This window comes from Primulina tabacum, chromosome 1, assembly GCF_025594145.1.
Source record: "Primulina tabacum isolate GXHZ01 chromosome 1, ASM2559414v2, whole genome shotgun sequence".
Classification (NCBI taxonomy): domain Eukaryota; kingdom Viridiplantae; phylum Streptophyta; class Magnoliopsida; order Lamiales; family Gesneriaceae; genus Primulina; species Primulina tabacum.
The window spans coordinates 50,695,394-50,711,510 of record NC_134550.1 but is presented as its reverse complement, the minus strand read 5'-3'; the positions used below and the strand labels follow the sequence as shown (position 1 = coordinate 50,711,510).

At 33.1% G+C, this 16,117-nt stretch overlaps 2 protein-coding genes across 2 annotated transcripts; both read right to left on the bottom strand.

Moving 5' to 3' along the window:
* Window positions 1-7: 7 nt before the first annotated feature.
* LOC142546782 (pentatricopeptide repeat-containing protein At1g52640, mitochondrial) lies at window positions 8-1,689 on the bottom strand. The gene has a single exon (XM_075654677.1). It carries the CDS (start codon window positions 1,643-1,645, stop codon window positions 41-43), a length of 1,605 nt encoding a protein of 534 aa, XP_075510792.1. The 5' UTR covers window positions 1,646-1,689; the 3' UTR covers window positions 8-40.
* A 5,802-nt stretch (window positions 1,690-7,491) lies between these two features.
* On the bottom strand, window positions 7,492-10,631 carry LOC142546789 (putative polygalacturonase At1g80170). The gene is made up of 9 exons (XM_075654691.1): window positions 10,340-10,631; window positions 9,577-9,708; window positions 9,272-9,442; window positions 8,960-8,980; window positions 8,607-8,814; window positions 8,356-8,437; window positions 8,166-8,274; window positions 7,911-8,027; window positions 7,492-7,804 (listed from the first exon to the last, which is right to left on the bottom strand). Exons 1-9 carry the CDS (start codon window positions 10,583-10,585, stop codon window positions 7,517-7,519), a joined length of 1,374 nt encoding a protein of 457 aa, XP_075510806.1. The 5' UTR covers window positions 10,586-10,631; the 3' UTR covers window positions 7,492-7,516.
* Between the last annotated feature and the right edge of the window lie 5,486 nt (window positions 10,632-16,117).

The following is a 16,117-nucleotide window of genomic DNA, read 5'->3' as shown; positions in this document are numbered from 1 at the left end:
AGTCATCCAAGTAAAAAAACCATGAAATAATTTCACCGGTCTACACATCACTTTCATCTGAATATTTGTCTTCGGTTCTCGACCTAACACGATATCTGTTACCTCTCATGATGTTTGCTGCATCTTGAATGGACTGAGAGGTGCTTCTTTCCATTTTCTCTGCAAGAATATCCGCTTTGTCTGCAAATCCTGATCCAATAAGTTTATTACTCAACAATTCACAAGTTGCAGTGTAAGGAGGTATCCCTTCATCAACCATCATTTCGAAATATTTACAAGCTTCGTCAACTTTACTTCTCTTCATACAAAGACCATGAACCAAGACGGCATACGTAGAGACAGAAGGATAAAATCCTCTCTCTTCCATCGAATGCCAAATTTTCTCAACCCTATCGAATCTTCCTATTCTGATTAGCATTTTAAGCACCATATTATAGGTATGCCTATCTGGTTGACAAGAATCTTTGTTCATTCTTGAAATTAGCCTAAGTGCCTTGTTGACTTCATTGTGATCACAATGTGAAGCTAAAATAGTGTTGTAACTCCAAGTGTCTGGTTTCATAGAACCGCTCTCGATCATCTCATCTAATAGCTCATAAGCCTCATCGACTTTACCGTTGTTGCAAAGCTTCTTGATAATGTGATTGTAGGTGAACACATTTGGAACAAGATTATACCTTTTCATCGAATCAAGAATCCGAAATGCCAAATGAAGATCATTCGAATCACAAGAAGCATGGATGAATATGGAATAAGAATAAGAATCAGGTTCAAGCCCTTTGCGCCTCATCCCTCGAAACAATTCATACGCTTCGTCCACCTTCCCTCCTTTGCACAGAGCATCCAACAGACTATTCCATGAAAGCAAATCAACCACACACCCTCTTTCAGTCATTTCATCAAACAGCTTTTGTGCTTCTAAGGGCTTGCCGACCTCACCCCAGCCACTCATCAGAATGCTGTATGTCTTCACACTTGGACTCAAATTATCATCGTTTTTAACTCTGTCGAAGAACTCGTGAGCATGCCTCACATGCTTCCTTTTGCACAATGAATACAAAAGCTGATCAAGATCCTCTAAACAAGGCCTAATCCCGAAATCAGCCATCTTATTGAAAGCCCTTGTGGCGTCAGCTGGTAAATTAGCTCTACTGTAAGATCTGAAAACGACCCAGAAAATTTCCCGACTAAGTTCACAATGTCCAGAACTTTTCACCTCCATTAAAAAATCCCATAGCAATGGAAACTGCCTGCTACTCCCCAAGATATCGACAAGAATATAGTGACTCTCTTTACTATGTCTAAAATCTGGAATACCTTGAGCCCAGATGAAGAATCTGTGAGCCGAGAATCCAAGATTCCTGCACCTTTTCAACACTTGCTCGACTATATCTGTGGAAAGCTTGGAAACAAATGGAGAGAGCGCTGACTCGATGTCGTGTTGGGGGTTTCTGTAGTCGCTCAGAATCCGGGAAAGCTCATTGACGAGATGCGTCGATGGTGGGTATGAGATTATTTGTTGGTGGTGGACTGAAATTGAACGAGACGACCACTGTTGAACAATTTGGTTGCGAAAAAGTTTGTGGGTTCTCGAGGGATCGTGCGCACGTGAGAGAAGAGAATGTACAAATGATTTTACGGCCATTGAAGCTTTGGCTTTGGCAATGGCCTTCACACTTCAGACACTATCTCGTGAAACATTTCAGACCATTCATTTATACTAATACACCTACTCGCGTTGTGTATTTGTATGATATTTTTATAATTCATTTGATTTATATTTAAATAAGGATCGAAATATAATTATAAGAAATAATAAGAGACTAAACTGTAATTTTGATATATAAATTTAAAAAATAAATTGAAAAATAAAATAATAACAAAATGATCTCAATAAGAATTGACATATGACTTAAACCCAGAGGCAATGACTCTATCCACTGAACTACATATAACATGAATTTAGATTTTAACATTTTATGAATATATATAATTATTAAAACAGACCATGACAACAAAGTAGTTATTCTAAGTGTCTCAAACTTAATAAGATAGTATAGAAATATAGATTTTAGAGAGGTTTAGCAAAATATTAGGAGAAACTCTTATACACAAGAATCGATTTCAAAAATTTCGACTAACATCACCCAAACTTTACCAATTCGTCTATATCTAAAATCATTTTTATATACATTAGCCAGAAGCAAAAATAACTTTAAATTTATTCACATTTATAATTTATAATAGGAGTAAAATAATTAATGATTGAAATTTCAAATAATTTATTTGTTTTATTTTTAGAGATCTGCTATATTTCTAATAGAAGCTAAACGCCTCGTACTTGGATCTTAATTTTGTTTGGATAAATGTGGATTATATTTTGAAGTTTAATTTTCAATAATTATCTTTGACTTATTTATATTGATGAATTTAATTTTTAATATTTAATTTATTATATAACAATTTCTTCAATATTTTTGCCACCTTGACTTGTTAATTTACGTGATGACAAATTTTAAAAAGTTAACTAAAAATATAAATAAATTAACATGATTTTTAACCACAGTTAATTTTGTTAAAAAAATTTATTTGTTAATTTTTCATTAATGTAAAGGCAAAAACTTGTGTGAGACGGTTTCACATTTCGTATTTTGTGAGACTGATATCTTATTTGATTCATCTATAAAAAAATATTATTTTTTATACTAAGAGTATTACTTTTTATTGTGAATATCGGTATGGTTGACATGTCTCACAGATAAAGATTCGTGAGACCGTCTCACAAAAACCTACTCTAATTTAAATTATTCGTTATGTCATTATATTCAAGTGTATTGGTCTGTTTCTTTTTTCCATATCACTTACATATAGTCTTAGATAGATTTGGAGGAAATATAAAAGAGAATATTGTCTGGAATAAAATTTCTCTCGTTTTTTAGTTTATTATATTTTAAAAGGTATTATTTATATTAATTAATAGTTTATCTTATCATCGCCATTCAGTATTATATACAATAATAGTTTCAATAAGTATTATTTCATGTTAATTAATAGTTTTAATTATTATTTAATCCTAATTCTAAATTTTATCATATTAAATAAGCATTTTGTTTTATTACTTTTCGTTTTTACTAACTAAAAAAAATATAACAAGCGTAAAACCAAATATTTATGGTCACATCTATGGATGTCAATTGAGCGAGATGGGGTCGAGTTTGTCATCCCCATCTCCGCTCTCGAATTATATCATCATCCCCATTCTCACATCATTTCCCGGTTCTACCTAATCGGAGAATCTTCATCCCTAACTCCGCATGTACTAAATCCTCATCTTTATTCTCATTCTCACTTCCTTCAAATACTCATTGAGTAGACCAATAAAGTCTAAATCGATCAAAATCCCTAGCAAGCTTCAACTTTCAAGCACAAATTTGTCGAGGTTTGATTTTCTTTACGATATTGATTAATGAGAGGGATGAGAGTTCTATTCATATTTTTTATGTTTATTTTTGTTAGAGTTTTTCCAAATCCACGACAAAAACAATGTGTCCAATCTAATTTTTACAAGATTTGTAAAAATTTTTAAAAAAATGCATTAATATTTTATTAAAATATTTAACTAATATCCAGTGTGTTAAATTTTTATTAATATAATATTTATTATTATTATTCTTATCACGACCGGTCGGGGGATGGAGATAACATCCCCATACCCACCCCAATATGCTCAGGGATATAAAAAATCCTGGAGCCCGAACTCATACCTATAATAGTTCACTCAAACCCGCCTCATTTCGGGTCTCCCCGTGAGGCTTTCAACCTGCTGAAAAAATTGAAATATCTGATCACTTTTAAGTTATGAACATTTCATTATTACTCATACCTTTCTATTTTTCCATTTTCATTTTAAATCACTTTTAAGTTAAAAACTTATATCATAAACTACACATCCTAGTTATTAGTTAATAATTAGTAATAATAGTAGTAAAAGGTTCAATAAAATACTATTATTAAAAAATTAATTAGATACACTAAATCTCAACAAAAAAATTAGTATAATGTTAACATTATTTTATTTTTTGGCAGAAACCATTAATGAGTGGTTTTGTGATGAGGTATTTGTTTTAAATTTCTTTCAAATATAGTGTGCTTTTTTCAGTATATTATTTTATGAAACTTATTCTTATATGCTGATGTTCTCTATCCATATATCATCTTAAACACGTATTTTACAGAAGTATAAATATTGCTAAAAAAATTTAGACGGTCTGTTATTGTTATTTGATACTGCAAAAACAATGTGCATTTCTTTCCTTGCTGCATCCGTTACAATTTACATATATCTCATTTTGTGTTTCAATCTAATCAATTCATACTAAAAACAAAAAAGTACCTTAGGGAGAAAAGACGAGGTGTCGCACGATAGAAGAAGAGCTGCACAAGAAAAAAAAGAAGCTGCTGCAGAAACAAGAAGCTACCAATGAACAAGAATTCAACACAATATTTTCTCTTTTTCTCTCTTCTTTTAGTTAGGATTTAGGGGATCAGACCCCCAAAACAATCATGTTTTGAATTCCTTTTTAAGATTGTATTTTATTCTTGAACATACTTGATCATGTTATTGTGATTTTATTTCATTTGTGGGTCATGATCAACTTTTAAGTGATTTTATGTGTTATAATTGAGCTCAAAAATGAGATTTTATAACATGATACAGTAACATAATACATGGTATTAGAATATTTATGCATCCTATATTTTGGTGATTAATAAAATAACAACATCGAGCTTTTACAGGTCCCAGTCGCTTTATTGTTTGTAATTATGGGTTTTTCTAACCACTGGTTCAAAGTCTAGCCGCTCATGATTGCATTAGTATTCAAGCTGCAGATTGTCTGTTTTTTTATCGGACCGATATTAAATGAAGATCGTTATAATCCAACTATCATTGTGAGTTGAACAAACCAAAGTGAATAGATATTCTACTTCTAATGTTTTTGAACTACCAGTTATAGCATGTAATAATAGCGTCCCTCCAACTCGTGATGTGGCATAAATTTTCCTAAGTGTCTAAACTCAAACAGCTTTTCAAAAGCTTTAAGCTATAAGTCACAAAAACAAAGAAACATTAAATGTGCATTTAATGTTTACGTACTATGACTGAAAGCAACAAATATATTATATTGAAAACTGATATAGATGATCGTTGAAAAATACTATCTGACTGTTGGATGACTTCAACTATAAATATGAAGACTCAAGAACTTCAAGAACAACTCTTGAACTCCCGCGCATCTGTTTATTTACTTTCTTAAAAGATTTATTAGCACATTTAAACAAATATACATCAAGTTGCTCACTTAGCATACGCCAAACATAACATATCAGATCATCCAAAAATCTTTTATGTTACTTCATTAACTCAAGCCGTTATAAGCTAACCGTTGGTTCTTGTGATATTATCTGGTGAACCTAAGGGTCTTAGACAACCATAAATTGTTCTAGTGATCAGTAAGAGTTTAAACTTGGGTAGTGATAAGTCTCAATTGAAGTGTATTATTACAAGTCATTGTAAAACTAAAGTCTTTTAGTGAAATATTTTCTAAGTGGAAGTAGGGGTGACATAAGAGTATTTATATGTGAACATCCATAAAAATATGTCTTATTTACTTACGTCTGTTATCTTTTTCAGGCGTTCCTTGTTAATAATTGTCTGATTGAATATACAAATTATTACTAAAAACCAAACCGTTTTTGCACTTATTTTACTTCTGTGGTGAGTGAAACTAGTCATTCAAGAATCTTTGTTTTAACGGCCTAAAAACTATTTAAATAACTTATTTTTAAGAAAATATTTTAAAGTGTTTATTCACTCACTTTAAACTATATTTCAATCCCAACAAATGATATTAAAGCGGGTTTATTCTTGGATTCAGATAAATACAAATTCATAACTCCAATCAACTTCTGATTATCATATTTGCCTTGTGAAAAGATACACCCTGTATGCTCTTGGCATTTTGGTCAGCTCCTGAGTTAGCTCGACCACATATTTTATCTGACATTTCAACGAAATAAAGTTAAAAAATTCTCGAAAGAATGAATTTTATGCCTTAAAAATTAGATAATACCTACCCACCGGTGTCAGAATCGCGATTGAGCTCCGTATTTACCACGGACTAGACCATGCAAACCGATCAAAACAAGCCACACTAATCAGAAACTAAGGCACTATAGCTATTAATTAAGCAACAACTCAAACCGTGCCATATATGAGAAGGCATGACGATTGAGATAGATTCCAAACATGAAGATGACCGATATAATTCTCATTACGAATTTTTTATGGGATTTGATTTGTGAAATTTTAGGTCTTTTGTTGGTGTATTTTGCATTGAAAATGACAGATAGAAGCGGTCGACATAGCAGAGTCGAGAGGACATATTGAAGCACAAGAGAGAGGTAATGCCATGTTTTAAAGCCGAAGAGAGGGGCCAACTAGCTACTCGACGCCTCACAAGCATAAACAAGGTTTGAGGCTTCTTTATCCATTGAATTTGTTTGTTAAACATTTATCACTGGCTTTATCCTTATTTCTTATTTTCAAAATGAATTTTATTGTATTTTTCCCTTCTGGTCTTTGAATAAATATGCATGGTACAATGTGTATATGTATTTGTTTTTGGGATTTTTTTTTTTTTGCAGTGAAGTTCCAACATGCATGTAGAAATTTTCCTTGGTCATATTTTCAAAATTTGCTTGTGAAAATGATTTAACATAAACAAATATGTAGGCAAAGTCTTTTTGTTGGAATGTTTCTCAACTACTGATTATTGACTTGGAAGTTTTAAGCTACTATTTTTCATTGCTTCATTACTGTTGCATACATCGAGTTAAGTTATTTTTGTGCTTGCTTTCTCCTTAAATTTTAGGTAATTGATTATCATAGTTTGTATGACATGTTTATGGTACCAAGAAATTTTAAAAAATTGTTTTTAATTTTTACCCCGTCTGAAGATTTTCATTATTTTGTCACTATTTATGTATTAGATCTCTTGTGAGATAGTCTCATGAATATTTATTCGTGAGACAGATGAATCATATTCATATTTATAATAAAAAGTAATACTTTTGACATAAAAATAATTTTTTTTATGAATTACCCAAATAATATTTATCTCACAAAATTAACCTGTGAAACCATCTAACAATTTTTTTTCTTTGTGTATAATTTCTTTTTATTGAAGGATGAAAGTCCTTATTTATTTATTTCATAATTTTTGCATTTGTGGTCAATTTTACACTCAAACATAATTTGTCTGCGTGCTTGTTATGCTCATGGTTTGCTTTTTTGCTTTTTATCATATTTATTGCAATGCGTTTGCTCCATATATTTGTCACACAGCAACGCGTGTGTGCCAGTAGCTGGTATACATTAATCATACAGGAGAATTAAATCACTGAATTGTGGAACTAACTACGTACAAATACTTCTCAAATTTTGATTTATATATCCTCAAAAGAATGCATAATCATATATCCACATGCTCATTGAATATGACTTAGCTGTCTGTCGAACCAAGGCATCAACGCAAGGACTGGGACGGATCAGACCCAAGCTCGTGCCATACGCTTCCCAGCAGAATGCTTTTGCGACTCCAGACACCCATTCAAGTTGAATATCCTCCAAAAACAATCTCGTGCATGGATAGTCATCGCTGCATGATAATATGATAGCTTCCTCTGTCGCTGAGGTTCCTTTGATGTTACGGAAAATTACACTATCTATACTGACACTGGATGTCTGCATTATAATGTTCATTTTATATAAAATTCGAAAAATTCATATGAAATTTGAACATGTTCGCAAAAGAGAAGAGGATGAGATGGGATTGAAGCACAAGTTCTACCTGGTTTGGACAAGGCAATGTAGAGTCGCAATAGTATTGATTTATTATAATAGGATGTGACACGTTACGCATCTGAATATTCTGAAACGTTATTTTTCGGGCAAATCCACTGCCTCCCTGTTAAATCAATGAGAAAAGAGAGGACATGGGGATTTTCATATATTGGATGAGATAATATATCCATCAAGGAGACAAGTACTAAACTTTACTGAAAGTGTGCACAGAGAATATAAGCAAGTGGTAAAGAAAGATTACCTGCCATGTTTTGATCCTCACCCCATTTTCCGTGTCAATAAAAATTGCGCCATCAACAACAACATCCTGCACTGCAGCAGAAGAGTTGTGTTTTCCTAAACTTCCGATACTGCCAAATAACCATAATTCATCAGCAATTTATCTAGGAATAAGAGGCGACTCAAAGTAGATTACGAGAGAATTGTATCACCTTATTCCATGGCCCGGGCCACAGAAAATGTCCTTTACTCGGATCTTTGAAGAATTACTAACGATGGATACGCAGTCATCTCCTGCAGGCGAAGGGAAACATGAGAATGTGTGATCTGTCATCTGATTGTAATACAACTATGAAGAAACAAAATTTTTTTTCAAACATTTTATTTGTCGATGAGCCTGTTTCACAAAGCTCAATGCGCTGACATTTATAGAACATGTTAGATCTTTTAAACAGAAACAAACCTGTACTAACAGCGATGCCAGTAAGATCAACTTCTGTTGATGCACTTATATGGATCCCATCTGTGTTGGGGCTATCAGCAGGTGATAAAATCTTGACACCAGAAACTGCAACATTCACACAACTAGTAAAGGCCATGTGCATTTGCTGGCTGTTAGCCAACGTAATATTTCGGACTTGCAACTTGCTGCATTTGTGGAATGTAATAGCCTGAAATATATTTTGAGAAAAATCAATAAACCATCAGACAGATGTAGTACTTTCTTTCTCATTACTCACAGATGAGGATAAGATAAAAAGAGATACGTCAAAACGTCTGAAATAATAATTTGGATAGAATAAAAGCTGCTCTTACCGTGGGTGCATGGGTACAGAGCTGCAAAAAAAAAGATAGAAAGATTAATTTCCATGCGGAAAAAAGGAACATTGTGTGTGTACAAAGCATATCAGTCCAAACCCTCTAATATTTGTACTATGTCCCAAATATATGTGTTGCATCTCTTGTTACTCATACAAATCAAAGCTAACTATCAGAAGTCCATAGAAATGTAAACTAACTCTATTTCTCTGACATGTAGAGTGCATGCAATATAATGTAATGAAAGATGTAACACTAATTTGAAACCGAGAATCCAGAAAGATAAATTCACAAGGAAAATGGACATACATTTGATGTATTGGTCTTGCACGATCGAGCCCACCATTCTTGTCCCATCCCATTAATTTTGCCATCTCCTTCCACCGTGAGGTAGTCTACGCCACGGAAATAAAGCCATTTATGCACGTCTAAACCGCTCCAAACCTCAGGATCTTGTGGTGCCACAATAACACCAGAAATCTATTAAGAGTACACCACAGAAAACCAAATCATACAGGTCAAAGATAACTAGCAAACCTGAATAATTTGCATGTTGAGTTCATAAATAAATTCCAAGGATTACCAAATATCGTGCAAGAGAAATCAGCTCTCACCTGCAAGGTCACTTTGGAAAGACATGGCCCGTTAAAATTAGTTGGTCGAACATGATATGATTTCTTTGCTGGGATTATTATTTTCGCTGGCGACGATAATGAACAAGCTAGCTTCCAAACATCTTGCAAAGTCTGATACCATCAAACTAGCATAAGATTAAGAAACAAATGTTTCTTATACCGCGCATGACTGACCACAACATATACGACACAACACAAAAGTTCAATTTCTGTGAAAACCAGTTTGGGCTGATATGCATAGTTTGGTATGGGAGAGTTATCTCATCAAAGACAAATTTAGAATGCACATATTCAGTGGTTACTCTGCAGCAAATAAAATTCAAGGTAATACAATGAAAAAGGTAGAAACTTGAAAAAGGACTGCATGGAACAAGACTCCAGAGAACAAGAATAGCTGGATGCTACATGAGTTCCCCAATAAAGTTCGGCTTTTTTCCCCAATAAAATAAAATAAAATTCACAAGAATGTAAAGTTCAACACATTTGGCCCCATGGGATCTCCAATACACAGAGAAAATAGAGCCTGAAAACGTACAAATGCTACTTCAAAACAAAAGCCAGAACGGACAGATAGTAGATGCCATACATCCCACTAGATAAAACGCATGAATATCATCACAAACTTAAAAGCTCGCATCAACAAAAATCTCAAAGTTACCATGAAATTTACCCATTTCCCAAGAATTGAACAAAACGCTGCCGCAACGAGGATTTTAATTTCAACCGAGTGCATAAATTATACCTTGGTGTCATCGGTGCAGCCATCGCCTCTGGCACCGAAATCATCGATGTTAAGAAGAATGAAATTTGAGCTGGCGGCAGTGTTTCCGTAAATCCCAGATGATAAAGGGCCGAATGATTTTGGATTGACGAAATTGAAGAGAACATAATTGATGAAATAAATTATCCGTAGAAATGAATTTTTGAATTGAGAAGAAGAAACAGACGAAGAAATCAGCTCTCGCATTTTGTGCCAGTGGGGAGCCATTCGAATTACGTAGACTTCTCATTTTCTCGTTACAGTTGACATTTTGTTTTTTGGCGTAGTCTGATGATTGACAAGAAAATCTATATAAATTGATTTTTTTTTTTTATTTTTTTGACATTAATTGTTTTTTTTTTACAGTTGACATATAAATTAATTGATAAAATACTTTAATAAATAAGAGCAATAGCAAATCCAACCTTGGGAAAGGTATAAATTATTTGACTTTTGTTTGTGTCTTGAGTTCAACTAAAAATGCCAAATGTTTTTTTTTTTAAAAAAAAAAAACTTGGATTAGATTAAAAACAAAGATTTCGAGATTCGTGTAAAATATCAAAAAATAAAAAATTTTAACTAAACATCCTTGCCATTAAAACCACTCTCAATAACATATGGATTGTATAAATTGTCTTAATAAATTACTGATTCAAACGTAATGATGTGATCCGTGTGAATTGGATGAGCTGGGTAGGGACAATCCACTGAATCAGATAAGAGTTTTGTTTGAAAAAATGAGCAAGAGATATATCTTGGTGACTATGGCTTCAACCGTAACCTGCAAACAAACAAGGAAATGAACTCGTGAATGGGCGCCGGAGGGGTGTCCGGCATAGCCACTCCGACGCTTAAGTCAGCAGGTGAAGATAAAGAGATAAAATAGCTGTATATGAGTGAATATACGTGAGTGCCAAAAGCTTAGTATCAATGAAAATGCCCTCCCTCTCCCATATTATGTAAAACATACATGTTATTTCTAGGAAGAAGATCTCATAATTACCTTGATTTCAATGTCCACTTACTAATTATGACAACATGGCTGCCCATGCCCTACTTCTGAAAAATTTTCTGACACGCCATACCTCTGTAAAATAGAGTATCACATACTTACGCTCTTTAGTGTAGTGTTATTTTCGAGGTAACCAAGTTAAAAAGCCTCCCAAGAACTTGTATGAGAGTCCGGGACTCTGGCAACCCGAGGAGGAGATATCTCAGGCATTTACCTGCCCGGCCTTTGATGAAATCTTCCTACAGATTTCATCAGATTTGAACTATCTATTTAATATCTCGAGTCATCTATCACCCATGCGCGCTCTCATGGAGTATCACCACATAGCATTTGGATCACCGTGGAGTTGACAATAATTTTAGTCGTATGCTCTTTCTTTTTTTTTTTACACGAGTTCGATCTTACGTTAATAATATAATTAAAATTAGATTTCAACTTGGTGCAATCTAACTGTCAAGAAGCAATTATTGAGACAAAAAGGAGGGAATCACACAATCTAAGAAAGAATCTAGCAGCCTTCTTTTCTGGATTTTGTTTCAACGATGTTAGATTGGAATGAGAACCAACCTTAATTATCCTTCTTTTAAAAAAAAAAAATTATTTTATAATTTGCTTTTCTTTTTCCGGGTAAAAACATTTTCTTTCAATGGGAAATTGCTCTCTCTCACTGTAAGTCTTCTGCGAGGGGTTCGTTTTGCCCCTTTCTTTCCCATGTGAAGTTCTGGTCTTTTTAGGCTGTCCTTTTGCTCGTTGGTTTCAGGTCCTGCTGGCTGTGTGCAGAGTCATACTTGTATTGAATCAGACCTGAAATGAAAATTGAAAAATTTGCCCTCTTATTACAGTAAATATAAAATTCAATTTGAAAATTACAAATATACTAATAAATACATAAATATATTAAAACCAATATATTACATCAATAACAATTCAATAAATATTTAAAATAACTACATAAATACTACTCGTCTAGGCTTTTAGAGGCGAAAATATTTATCAAATCTGTGTAATCTAATTGTCAGACTATTTCTTTCTCAATCGACAACATAGTTAGCTCATTTAGTCTATCTTGTGACATTGTTGATCGAAGATAATTCTTGTAAAAACTACACTTTTAGTCTCTATAATTATAGAAACTACAAAATCAAAGAATTCTTTGAGTCAAAATAACAAACTACAAAATCAAAGGACAAATAAATCCCAAAAAACAATGAATTTCATCTTTTCACGGTCCACACATTCAAGTTTTATTCACAATTTATTTTATTTCCTTAGACTATCTACTTATTAATTACACAAGTCGCGCATAAAATATATATAAAACTCATAATTCAATTATAACTCATTAAAAAATTTAAATCATGTGATGTGTACTTTAGTTATATATTTAATTAACATGATTTCTAAACACATTACAGGTGCTTATATTGCAAATAAATCTCATTTTCAGAAAGGATCTTTTGATAGATTAATCTACAAATATAAATATAAATATATATTTATAAAGAAGATTTGAAATGAAAATAAAGCACAAATATATATATTTGGGCCCCTTATTAGGCCGGGCCCTGAAGTAACCGCTTGGTTGACCTCATAAAAGGTCCGGTTCTGGCCTGTGTGATCTGTGTTTTTGTGCTGGTGAATTGGGTCTCAGTATGGAGGATATCGTGGGAAGATGGCAGTCCTTTTCGCTTAGACCTGAAGAGAACCAAGTCGTGGTCATTAGCGAGCATTTTCTCGAGAAGGGCCGTCGTCTTATGCCAGTTGGTTTGGTGGGAAAGTTGCTAACGCCATGCATGGTGAACAGGAAGGCTTTCTCTGATACAATCTAGCGGCTATGGCGTGTGAGTAAAGGTCTGGAGATCATATTCTTGACTGAATCAATTTCTCTTTACTTTCGAAGAAGCTCGGGATATGGATCGTTTTCTTTCCATGGAACCTTGTTCCTGAGTTTTGTTGTTGGTTTTTCCCTGGGGTTATGTGTTGATGCATCGTGTTCTCGTATCGAAGATGCAGCGGAAATTTAAAATTTTTGTCCTTGGATATCGTGTGTTTAGAAACATTCATAGGACGTTTAGAATTATACTTTTACGTTCTAAACGCTGGATTCCAAACTATGCCGGATATTACACGAAAATAGTCCTTCTTGTAAACCCCTACGGTACGGTTCTTCAAATTTGATAGCCTAATTAGGTCCACGATTGAAAGCTTTGTTCCTCGCTTGTATTGCACTAGAAATCGCAAGCGATTTGTGCATTGAGACTATGATATCTGAATTTCTAAAATCCGGAGTCGGTGCAACATCGAAAAGACACGGCGAAGGAAGGAAACTAGTGGCTCCTTCACTTTTCTTCAAGGTGGCCGAGACTTCCATGATTCTAAATCATGGATTTTGTGCTAACTGATTATTAACCAATCATTAACAATTAATTATTGATTTTAATTAACATTTAAGCAAATCCAATTTGCTTTTGTGGCCAAAATTCCTTCCAATAATTTCCATGTGTTGGCCGTGACTTTCAATCAAAGAGGGAGGGAAGCTTGTGTATTTTGTGTGCACAAAATTGCGTGTGATTTTTGACCCTTTATGATGTATATATAGAGTGATACTTCTAATTTAATTAGGAGTTCTCTCCCACAAGGACTCTATATTTTCATTATAATTAAATTCTCATATTATTAATATATAATTTATTTATCAATTTTTGATAATACACGATATATTAATATCATATATACACATATTTTATATCACCATATAAAATGTATATATATTTATTAATTAAATTAAATTAGCATATGAGTTAAGACTCCTCTAGAATATGTATGAGAATTTGTACATGTTAGTAGTCATTACTACTAGTACAATCATTTAATCAATAAATTCTCAATTCATTAAATAAATGATTTAGAACTCATTTTAACCTCTATCTACGATCCGAGAGCGTCGATGTAACAAGGATACAAATCTTGTTCATATAATGAAAAATGAAAATTTCGAAAATAAAAAATTTCACTTATCATATTGGGCGCTGCCATTTTTAACAAACTCTTTTACAAAACAGACAATTCCACTCTCCTTCTTTATTTAGCAGTCATGCTAATTTTTATTTTCTTCATCCTATGAGATCAGCTCATAAACTCATTTATAAGCTTCTTGTTTGATCTTCATCAAACTATAGTTACCAAATTTCACCTCCTTGAAATTTGACTATCTCAACGGGAACACAGAATCTGATATATGTGTGACCCTCAATAGTTCAGGGATACAGATAGCCGTGAGTTCACATACTCATGTGATTCATAATAATATTTATTCTTATTCGGGCTTATCCTAGTTAGCCCCATTTTTTTCATCAACACCTTGATCAAGAATGTCAGAACTCATTTCTGATTGCACCCATCGGATCATGGTAAGAGCATCTAGTAGCATCGCCCCATCCCCTAAGTATCACTGATAGTGCCTGCAAGAACATTTAGTCATGATTAGCGTACAGTACGGTCCTTCAACACATATATCCCGGTCAAATATGCAACCATTGGTATATCGAGAGTTAAATATGAATTCGAACACGATGCGCTTTATCTTTGAGTACTAATAATGTCATGGTATGTGCAACTAGGAAAACACTTTTCCATAAAGTACATTTCTTGTTCTGGCCAGAGAGTCCATTCACTATTAATTCATCAGATCACATAAGATATATTCGCCCGTAAACGAACTAGCAATCCCCGACTACAATGTATTTGCTCATATGTATTTCAAAACTACACTCAATCTCACCACCTGATGATCCTCAATGAAGTCGGTAAACGAATCAAAGTCCGACACATCAAATTTCCTTGCCCGTACATATGATTACGTGTAGTATTATGGTCCAGGTTTCGATCACGTTAATATTTAAATACCCAAATATTCAGCCAGACTCCAATGGCCGGTTTATTTGGATCGATGAGATTGAATGCGATAAAAAAAAATTGCATGATTATTAAAATATTCGAGTTAGATGTCTTTTCAATATTAATACATATATATAAAATATTGTATTTTTTTTAGACAAGCGGACAACATCTTATTAATTAGAATTGGTATCCCATGACTTGTCCCCTTCCATTGAAGCATATCAACATAGAAGAAATGAGTCGGCAACTCTTCATTTTATTTTTGCTGGCACCATTGATGCCACATCCTTTTACTTTCATTTATTCTAAATCGAACAAAATAATAATAACTTTTTTTAAATAAATTGAAAGGATGACTTATGATTTCTAATTGCGCCATAAAAATACTTAAACGAGATAATTATATAGACCATGTTCGATCTAAATTCATGACCGTTTTAAAAAAATCTTTTTAACCGATGATAACGATATAATTATAATATTTTAAATTATACAATGACTCGATTGCTCACACTCAAGTTGCATAGAAGTACTATTGTACAATAAACATTAAAGTATGATACAAGCAAATATAATTAAAAATAATTATTAGTCAATTTCACCTTTAACTGTTTGTGGAGATAAACAAGATGCAAAATTATTAATTAATACTTTATATTTATATAATCACCGCAATAACCGCATTCCTGCACTCCTCTGGCATTAGTCCATGTACAACTATTTTTAAAGAAAAATAATCGTTGCCTTTCAATGTTGAAGTTGGGAAATAGTCAAATTTGGTTACCATATTAACTAACTATAAGTCGAGTTTCTCTACATATTTTCGTCTATAAGATATTATCTTTGTT